We start from the raw sequence: 10,588 nt of genomic DNA, 5'->3' as shown, positions 1-10,588 counted from the left end.
AAGAGCTCTATCATTGACCTGGTCTTCAGAGGTTGACATGTGGTGGGGTGAGCCCCCTTGGTACACTTTGATGCCAAAGTCAATATGAGTTTTAGGAAAATATTGTAAAAGAATCCACCCTAAAAAGAGAGAAATGTATCATTTCTATAGGGCGATCCTAAAGGGTGAGATTACATTGTTGTCACTAAGTGATATGTAGTGGCTATAAATCGGTGTGGAGAGTGAGAGGATGTTGGTTCCATAGTGAGACGGACCCTTTTGAGATTCTCGTGCCCATCTGGTCTTGGGTTTTAATATAGTGGATCAGTAACACCTATCACAAAAAAAAACGTTTGTGGTTCTATGGATTTGCAAGTATAGGAATGTGTTTTTAGTTTTTACAATAGATGACATGTGTTTTACATAGTTACTTAAAAAAGGAAATTGGCAAACACCATTTGACACATCATGTAGTCAACATGACACATCATCTAGTCAACACACCATACCATCAAGTCAACAAGTCATGTCAGCAAAAACCAATATTTGACTGCGGCATGTCAGCAAAGTCAATATTTCATTGTGTCACATGAGCAAAGTCAACAAGTCAATATTCCACAACGTCAAAGTAAACTTGCCACGTCATCGAAGCCAAACGTCGTGAATTCCTTTTTTTTCTAACTAAGTATAATGTATAGCCTCTTTTGCAAAAAAAAAAAAAAAATCACAATCCTTTATTTTCAAATTAATGAAACCACATGGGTTTTACTTTCTTAAAACTAAAGGAGGCATTTTTTTTTCATTACTTTTTATTGGTCGTTTTTCATACTTTAAGTAGTTCTCCATTAACAGCAGTTTCTCTGCAAAAAAAAAAAAAAAAAAAAAAAAAACTTCCATCATTCTCATTCTTCTCTTCCCAAATCAAAGCGGATCTACTTTGAGGAGGAAGGAATTTTCCTTCTTCCTCCTTCCACCGGGTTAGATTGTGTGTTTTTTTTATTGTTTTTCTTATTCAGTATCCATATATTTTGCAGATCTCTATATCTGTCTGAATTGTATTTGCTCTCAATCATTCTTTTATTTATATCTTTTTCGGATTTAGCAAGTGCGTAAACGATTTATTTTATACGTGGATCAATAAATCTATGTGGTTGCAACAAAAGAAAGGACTCTGATCCGAATATTCGAAAGGGTCTGAATGATGAAGATCAGTTTGCAGTTGCTCTTCTACGGATTTTGATTTCCAAGAAATATATGTTTCATTGTGTTTTGTACTATTTATACCTTTTATGGGGTTTTCATGCTCTTTGTAGTCAATTTCGTCCTTTTGTGGTTTTGTTAGGATTTCCTCTGTGGTTTTCTGATTGTAATTGTACTCTTCTCATCTAATGAAATAAGTATGTTCATCAAAAAAAAAAAAAAAAAACTAAAAACTAAAGGAGGCGCAACCAAGCTAAAAGGTGGGAACAATCATGCTTTGGGGTGTGTCTTTCTATTAGCACGCCCAACCAGGCCATCGACCTTACTTGGGGTCCCTCGCGAGCATGTGTGAAAATACTTGATACTATGAGATGAACAATTATACTTCAAGTCTATTCATTAATACGGATTTTTTTTTAAAATCACAAAGGCTTATATTAAAGCAAATCTGAAAAAAAAACAAAATATCAATCAAAAAAGGAGGCGGACATGTCACTCTCCACAAACAAACATAGAATTGACATCTCGACTACGAGCTGTCATATTCATTGAACGTCTAACAAAACAAATAGTACAATCAATATCTTATATAATAATCAAAATAGTTTTCTACTAGTATTTATTTTAGGAACTCTAAAACAGTAAAATAATGATCAATGTAGTAAGCTTGGAAATTAATGAAACCAGCTAAGTGACCCAATTGCTTAAATTCAACTTCAGTCCTATGCTTGCCCTTGGTCCTATAAATAGTCATGATCTGGATATCAGCTTCTAAGAGAGCACGAGTTCTATGACTATCATCAGAATCCTCAGGCAAAACTGGTTCACAAACTATAAGTTTTCCTCCTACTGGCAGTGCCTTGTAACAATTCTCCATTATTTTCTTGCATTCATCGTCTGTCCATATCACTAACATCCACTACAAAATATCAACCACACGTCCATTAACACCATTCTGAGCATTAAGTTATATGAAGTAATAAAATTTTATCCTTAACATTTAAATTTGGAATTGTATATGGAGTAATTCTAAGCCTAAATAACAAAATCAATCAAACAACAATTTTACTAGCTAGGTCCAAAAACGAAGACATAGGCATGTAGATGTCACTGCCCATCGGAAATAGCCTCTTATAAGTGTATTTAAAGGGTGGTTCCACCTAGTGGCGGAGCCTGGAATTTAGACTTGGGGGGCTAATTTTAACCGTGCGGTTGATGGTAAATTTTTAAAATCCATGAGGTTGGAGGGAATTGAACATAAGACTTCTCAAATAGGAGTATGCATTTTTAACCATTTTATCTGATTTTAAACAATGAAATAATACTAAATAGAGCCAATATATACTAATTTTAGGGGGACTATAGGGGGACAAATCAACTCGTACTCAAGGGCAGAGTGGGGGGGGGGCTCCGACCCCCCGAGTGAAGAGTGAGCCAAAATGTTTATGGAAAAGTGAAGAGTGAAGAGTGAGCCAAAATGTTTACGGAAAAGTTTAATTTAATGGCATTTTGATAATTTTGGACCAATTTTGCATGGAAATGGACCCGCGACCAAAACTAATGGTTTGCCATGGTATCTCTTCCTTTTAAGCAAATTCTATCATATAGGCCTTTAATTTTGCAATTTAATGTTTTTGGCCGATTTTTTAAGACTTTCGATTGGTCTTTTCATTTTATATTTTGAGTTTTTGCTTATTTAAGACTTATTTTCATGGTAAGAAGAGCTTTTGAATTAATGAAATCTTGATTTTCTATTTACTAAAGTTTTTGGAATTTTGAAAGCTACTATTAAGGTATTCGTACGCCGAATCAACTATTAGCAACGAATCTATGTTTATTCTGTGTGTATGTGTGAGAGACGGCAGGCCAGACAAGGAAACTTGAGTTTTTTTAAGACAAATAGTTTAAACCATTTTTTGTGCGAGTTTGAACAGGTATGGACCAAACATCAAATATGCATGTTCAAGCACAATCACAAAGGATGGACTTGAATGGACCGAGTGGACTAACAAATCCAAAAACATGTCTACTTATAAACACATTGCACGAGTCAAGCATGGTATTGATGGGGTTTTAAATGTTTAAGATTAACCGGTAATTACAAAAATTTAAAAATATGATAAGAAATCAAGGATTTACACGATTATAACATAGAATTTTTTAAATTTACTTAAATTAAAACATTTGAGAATACTAACCCGATAATTTATACAAAAAAAAAAACTCACATAATTTTACCTGACATTGCCTTCATCATTAAGTCAACCATTTCGGGCCTCTTCCCATAGTAATCGTAGGCAGCCTCCCCATTCACTTTCACAAATGGCTCGGTCATCGGGTCCAACACTGCCTCGTGTGCTAACGGCCAAGCCCTCATTAAAGCATCCTGCCTTAAAAACTATGTTGTCCTAAACTTCGTTTCGATTTTTCAAATTAAATTTTTCAAAACTTTCTTTTTCTAAATGAGTTTTATCTAATTCTAACCAAAAAATTTAATAATTAAAATTGTTTAGCCTATCATTTCATTGAATTGTCTACTATAGAAATTGTCAAAAGTTAAAGAAGATTAAGTTAATAAAAAGCAAAATTCAGGACTTTTTTGAGTAATGCTATGAGTTTCATATTCACAACCATCTCTTCTAATAATTAAATGTTTGATGTGTACATTTCTAATAAAAATTAACAGGTAAAAGTCTCAAATTGAAAGAACAAAAGACTTAATCAACAATAATAGTAAATAATAATAATAAAAAAATAAAATCCAAAAAAAATTATTCAACTATATATATATATAGCCCTTATTTCAACTATATTAGTTTGAAGAATTTTTAGGCCATTTTCAACAGGGCACTCTCCTAGACTTAGACGAGAAATTATAATGTTATTTGATTTAAGTGCTGTAAAATAAAAATATTAAATTATAAAATATGATAAAAATTAAATAATAGATATATTTTGATTAATAATATAAAGAATATAAATGTTATGTGAAAAATTAATAGAATAATAAAATATTATTTTTTAAAACATATAATTTTTAGATTTATAAATAAAGTAGATGGTAAGAAATTTTAATATAGCAATTCCCTATTTAAAGATAAAAGTAGAAAAAAATGAAGTTATAATATAAAATGGAGTAGATGATTGGATATAATTTTAATACCAATCACATCATTTGAAAATGATGCAATTATGTTTTGATTAATTAATGTATTATGCCAGACTTCTTTAAGGCATTAAGAATTTTTTTTAAGGAAATATTTCTATTGATAAATTCAAATTGGATCTAGTGCTCACCCAATTATTAGATTAGGGGCATGTTTTGATTTACTTATTATTTGATATTTCATGCTGGAAAAAGCTGCTTTTCAAAAAAACAATGATTTCTCGTTGTTGGAAAAAACTATTTTTCATGTATAAAAGTAAATAAAATTTCTTTAACCAAACACTTAAAACTTTGGTTTTTAAAATGAAAAGATAAACATATAGAAAGAAAACAAAGTAAACAATCACTTCAAAAAAATGAAAATTCCAATAAAAGCGTATTTGTTATTCTTAAATCATTAATAAATTAAGAAAAATCAAATCAAAACATGAATGCATCAAGACTTCTATACTTAATTTAAAAACTTATTGATCCTTAAACTTTGAAGATATTTGATAATCTTTTCAGGGTGGATATAGTTCGTATGAACATCAAATATATAATAGTTTTTGAAAACCAACCGAACTATTTATAAAATGTGCTCTAACTCACAACTTCACACCTCTTAATTCGGAGATATAACAAGTGAATACAAAAGTTCAGTTCAAATTAGGAAACGCCATGGGCATCATTTTTTTCACTGCTAAATTATAACAAATGTACCTGATGGTGCTGAAGCACGTAGGAAGCGCATGAAAGTCCATCGGAATCGGAAACAAGAGTCTTTCCAATCTCAGTAAGAGAATATTTTCTCTGGCTACCGTCACCGTCAATATGCTCAGAGAAGACACTGTAACTGGTAAGCATACGGAGTAGACGCTGAAGATTTTCCGCGTCTCCACCACCCGAAGGAAGGATGCGCGAAAGGATCTCGGAGGCGGATAGAGGAGAATTAGCACCGTCTTGCCACATTGCATCGGCGACGTTCAGACGTATGACGGCGTTGAGAGACATAGGGATGCTTATCATGATGGCTAGCTCCAATATTGCTAGCCTCGCGCTTTTTCTGCTCTCTGAATTCTCCATTTCCATTGATTTTTTGTTGGATGAGGTTTTGGAAATGGAGAATGAGATTTGATGAGGGATTAAATGCGAATAAGAGAAGAAAATTCCTACAAATGTAAGGCTGTTTTTGTAAATTTAATTTATGTGATTGAAGGAAGCAATCAGAACCTGTGAAGGTCCGTCAATCAGAAATCTATTCTATAATGAATGATTAGGTAGATTACAACATAAGAATTGTGTCAATTGAATTTCAATTGTGATGAATGAACTTTACACTTTTTTTTTTTTTTTTTTTTAGAGTGTTACTCAATTTTAACTAACTTTTCAAAACGACCCTTAACGATCTCAAAAGACAAATATTCCTGAATTAAAATTGTTCGTAACGATATTTACCAAGATACCACATTTTTTTATTTTTCAAAATCACATTTTTTGCACCTTTTTGGAATAATGAGGTGTTTGTTTGGTGGTTCAATTGATTCTAGAGAGAGAAAAATGAAGAGAGAGGAGAGAGAAAGAAGAAAAAAAATAAGAAATTAAAGAGATTGAGAAGATGGTATAATTGGTTTTTATTTTTTATTTTGGAGTTTATTTGTGATAATTAGATAATAAGGAGAGTTAATTTATAAAATAAATAAATATAAGGACCAAATTAACTCTTTTCCCTTTAACTTTTAACACCGTTAGTCAATTTAGTATGTGTTTGCTAACGGAATGAACCTCAAGGTACCATTTTCTAAACTTTTAAACCACACGAGTGTTGTTCAAAAACAGGTGTAACCACAATGTTTATTTTTGTACTTTTCCCAAATATTTATTACCTCCTCTAGTTTGAATAAGGTTTAAGTTACAAACATCACTATGTATATTAAACAGTTATGTTTTTCTCTCCACTATATGGAATAAAGATCTCATCACTCTTGTCTCAATACATATTTCACATTTATGTTTATAGTCAAATTGGAATGAAGAGATATGTTCTAAATTAATTAATCTGTAAAATATTTCATAATTAAAAAAGTGTATTGTGTCATCAATTACATGAGTTAATAAAATAAATAGAAGAAACCTTATTCTTATTAATATTCGTTGCAGTGAACATACAAGAAATTGCATTGAATTTTCACATCCCATTGGATATGTAATCCTTTCCCGCAAACACATCTCCTTTAGACAAACAAACTTTTCATCTTTAAAAACAATTTTAAAACTATGAATGTTGAGAATGCTTCCTAAAACTAGGTTATTCCAAATGTTAGGCACATACAAGATTTTTTGTAGTTCCCTTCTTTTCCAGAGTTTAGAATCACATTTTTGGTACCCTTGAGCATAATTGGCCATTAGATTTTCTCTAGTCTTAGAATTCAGTTCAATAAAAGACTCATTGTCACAACAAATGTGACGTGTGGCACTGATATTCAGCCACCAGTCCTTTGGGTTGGAATCAACCATGTTGATTTTTGAGACTAAAATCACAGCTAGCCTAGAGCTCGGGGGAGCTCTAGCCCCCCGGTTTCCGGCACCACCCCTGAGGAATAGTGGTACAGTTCGGGTAGCCCTTATGTTAAGCCCAAAATATACCTAAAATATCATTAATATTTACATCAGTTTTGCTATGAAATCGTACTGTTTATATCTATTTAGAATATTTTTACGTTCAAATATGTTTCTTTCGTGCAAGGTACCTAAATATTTGGTAAAATCCAAATAGGAACGAAAAGAAGTCAAAAACGAAGGAAAAACCCTATAAAAGGAGTCAAAGACGACGAAAATCAAACGCACCGAAACGAGGACGAGGACGAAGTCAAGACGGAGGAAATTAATCCCGTGTCGCGACCGAGATACCTCCATTCTCGGTCGCGACACGCGTCGCCCAGCTCTCCCCCTTATCATTTCGAAGGCTGAAAATCTGTTTCCCCATTCTCGGCCGAGAATTTACATTCTCGGTAAGTTCAGATTTTCAGGCATCACTATATACACTTGTTCGTTTTCAAAGGAACGCGTCCGTTCGATTGGATAAGAACGTCTCTTCGCAGCAGACACGTTCCTTAGACCCAACTCTTCAACATCTATAAATAAAGAGTTGATTTCAGAGTTGAGAAGATAAAAATATTGAAGAGAAGAGTTAGTATAGAATTAATGCAGAAATTCTGAGTCAAGCAATTCAGAGTTAGAAGTTCGATTTTGTAAAAAGCAATATGATGTACACACATTGTTTATCAAATAATTACAAACACAGTAGCATTTAGATTTAGCTTAAGATTTGTTCATATTACTTTACATTTTGGTAGTAGAAGTACCCGTCACTATTCCGAAGATTTAGCGAGAAGATTTAGTAGAGGATTCGACCCAGGAGCCTGACAAACTCTAATCGAGGTTCGATGAAAGGATTGACAACCCGTTCACTTGAAAGTCGACGAAAGCTTCCATGCTTCTTTTTCTCTGTAAACTTGTATCAAATTCATACTTCATCTGATAAAGTTCATATAATTCAATATATTTTTATGTAGCACTTATGGTAAATGATCCGAAGTGAGTTCTGGTGTGTTTCATTATTACGTTGTTGAATTCAAAATCATTACAAGAAACTTTGTTGAACACTTAGGCAAATTGATTCTTGCAAAAGTATTAATTTGGTTAAGGTAGCAATCTAACCCGACTGTAGAAGGATTGTCTGCAGTTCAAAGTCTTTTAATTGAAGGAGTTTACGTTATTACATTTTTATAATTTATAAAAAGTTTAAAGTTGTTTTCTTTGCTTAATGCAAACGAATACATTTATTCTCTTTTCTAAAGCACTCAACGTTTCTGTTTTGTAAATTTATACTCAAAATAGAATTGATTTCTAAACATTCTACATATTCCAATCTAATTCTTATTTTATCAATTTCAAACCCAATTTCAAATAACGATTATCTAAGTATATAAACTTTAAGTCGTATTTAATCTACACCTAAATAAGTTTTTGTTGAAAAACGTTCCCTGTGGGATCGATATCTTTTTATTACTACAAGTGAAACCGTGCACTTGCGGAAATCGCTCAACAAGTTTTTGGCGCCGTTGCTGGGGAACGCCAAAATTTTTAACAAAAATTTAGATTTTTCGTATGTTATTTCGAATCTAAGTTTATACATACTTATTTTAACTTTTGTAATTTATAAATTTTAATTTACTAACATATTTATTTTTCAAAATTCTGTTTTAAAGGTAGTTTAGGTGCGTGCAAGATTTCAAGTTCATGTGCATTTCTCGAAGTTCAGGCATTCCACCAAAACCGCTAGACCCAGAAATTGAAAAAACCATCAAGAAAAACAAGAAAAACAAAAATAAGACTCCATTAAAAACAAATACAGAGCCAGAAAATATGGCAACACTTATGGATTACGCTAGGCCGGGAGTGACCGGTGTAACCAATAGCATAGTTAGACCCCAAATAAATTCAAATCAATTTGAAATTAAGCCAGCATTGCTTAATATGTTGCAAAATAATGTAACATTTTACGGGTTACCTAATGAAAATCCTAATTCCCACTTGACAAATTTCCTTGAAATTTGTGACACTTTTAAAATAACAGATGTGACTGCCGAAGCAATCAAACTTCGCCTCTTTCCTTTCACTTTGAAGGATAGAGCCAAAGAGTGGTTAACTTCTATGCCAGGCGCAACATTTGAAACTTGGGACCAACTTGCCCAAGCATTTTTATCAAAATATTTTCCTTTAGCAAAAACCGCAAGAGTCATAAAAGAGTTAACATATTTTTCTCAAAATGATAATGAAACTCTTTATGAGGATTGGGAACGTTTTAAAGAACTTCAGCGTTTATGCCCACACCACCAATTGCCCGATGCACTTTTAATGCAAACATTTTATAATGGATTAAATCCTACAACTAGAGGTTCATTAGATGCTATGTCGGGAGGGCTATTTATGAAGAAGACATCTGCCCAAGCAAGAGAACTTTTGGAGGAAATGGCAATCAACATTAGTATGTGGCCCACAGATCGTGGACATATACCGGTGGAAAAACCATCATCCTCAACCACATCATCGGTTAAAGGTATAGTGAATCTTGATCCAGTTGCGATGTTACAAGCCCAATTTTCTGCCTTATCGCACAAAATTGATAGGTTTATGGTACCATGCGATTCTAACGGTAATCCAATCCAAACGGATGTGGATTATGAAGGTATGAGCGAGATCGAACAGGTAAATTTTGTCCAAGGGCAAAACCAAACTAATAATCCTTATTCTCATACCTATAATCCTGGATGGATGAATCATCCTAGCTTTAACTGGAGAGATAATAATAATGTCAATGCTAATCAAAATCGTACCAATAATTATCAAAATCAATCAAGAGATACGATTAGCACTTTATCTTCTAAAATCAACAGATTTATAGATGCTATCGGTGGAAAAATAAGTAATCACGATGATGGTTTTAAACGGATCAAAAATAAATTCGATCAGCTTATTAAAAACCACTCATCTAGCATCCATAATTTGGAGGTTCAAATTGGAAAAATTGCTAAATCAATTCCATCCCGAAAAGAGGGAAGTCTTCCCAGCCATACGGAAGAAAATCTGAAAGAGCATGTAAAGGCTATCACTCTTCGTTCAGGGAAAAATTACTTAGGTCTGGAAATGCCCGGAGATTCGACTTTACCAGGAACTAATTTGCCAAAATCCAAAGAAGATACTTCAAACACAAAAAGTTCACCAATTGACTCAAGTATAAAAACTTTTGTACCCAAACCACCTTTTCCACACAAAGTCCGAAATAAGGACTATGACAAACAACTTTTAACATTTCTGGATAAACTTAAAAATTTGCACATTAATTTAACGTTTATGGATGCAATTACGCAAATTCCTAACTATGGTAAATTCTTAAAAGATTTAATTTCAAAGAAAATTAGTTGGGAAGGAATTTCATCTATTTCGCTAACTGAAGACTGTAGTTCAATAGTGTCGAGTACTTTACCCACTAAACTCAAAGATCCCAGATGTTTTACAATTCCGTGTAAGTTGGGAGATATTGAATTCCCAAGTTGTCTTTGTGATTTAGGAGCAAGTATAAACTTAATGTCGTTGTCTATTTTTAATAGGTTAGGTTTAGAAGAAGATATCAAACGTACCAATATGGTTTTGCAATTAGCGGATCAAACCACTAAAAGACCATATGGTATAATTGAAGAC

At 32.8% G+C, this 10,588-nt stretch overlaps 1 protein-coding gene and 1 non-coding gene across 3 annotated transcripts; both read right to left on the bottom strand.

The window, feature by feature from the left end:
* Positions 1–1,706: 1,706 nt before the first annotated feature.
* On the bottom strand, positions 1,707–5,541 carry LOC136230645 (nicotinate N-methyltransferase 1-like). 2 transcript variants are annotated; one of them, XM_066019780.1, is made up of 3 exons: positions 5,048–5,541; positions 3,418–3,577; positions 1,707–2,098 (listed from the first exon to the last, which is right to left on the bottom strand). In XM_066019780.1, the coding sequence occupies exons 1-3, from the start codon at positions 5,414–5,416 to the stop codon at positions 2,070–2,072; spliced, it is 558 nt and encodes a 185-aa protein (XP_065875852.1). In that variant the 5' UTR covers positions 5,417–5,541; the 3' UTR covers positions 1,707–2,069. The 2 variants fall into 2 exon arrangements, with proteins under 2 accessions (XP_065875852.1, XP_065875853.1); XM_066019781.1 differs by having other exon boundaries at positions 3,418–3,565.
* Positions 5,542–9,121: 3,580 nt separating this feature from the next.
* On the bottom strand, positions 9,122–9,228 carry LOC136231498 (small nucleolar RNA R71). The gene has a single exon (XR_010689876.1). It is a non-coding gene; the product is annotated as a small nucleolar RNA R71 (small nucleolar RNA).
* Positions 9,229–10,588: the final 1,360 nt, after the last annotated feature.

This window comes from Euphorbia lathyris, chromosome 5 (genome assembly GCF_963576675.1).
Source record: "Euphorbia lathyris chromosome 5, ddEupLath1.1, whole genome shotgun sequence".
Taxonomy (NCBI): domain Eukaryota; kingdom Viridiplantae; phylum Streptophyta; class Magnoliopsida; order Malpighiales; family Euphorbiaceae; genus Euphorbia; species Euphorbia lathyris.
The sequence above is the reverse complement of the archived record's forward strand: the minus strand, read 5'-3'. Positions and strand labels throughout refer to the sequence as shown.

Excerpts from the sequence above, each read along its gene's own strand:
- LOC136230645 (XM_066019780.1), bottom strand. The coding sequence starts at position 5,416 with ATGGAAATGGAGAATTCAGAGAGCAGAAAAAGCGCGAGGCTAGCAATA. Across the intron at positions 3,578-5,047 it reads ACGTGCTTCAGCACCATCAG|TTTTTAAGGCAGGATGCTTT; the intron begins GTACATTTGTTA and ends AGGACAACATAG. Across the intron at positions 2,099-3,417 it reads AATGATGAAGGCAATGTCAG|TGGATGTTAGTGATATGGAC; the intron begins GTAAAATTATGT and ends GATATTTTGTAG.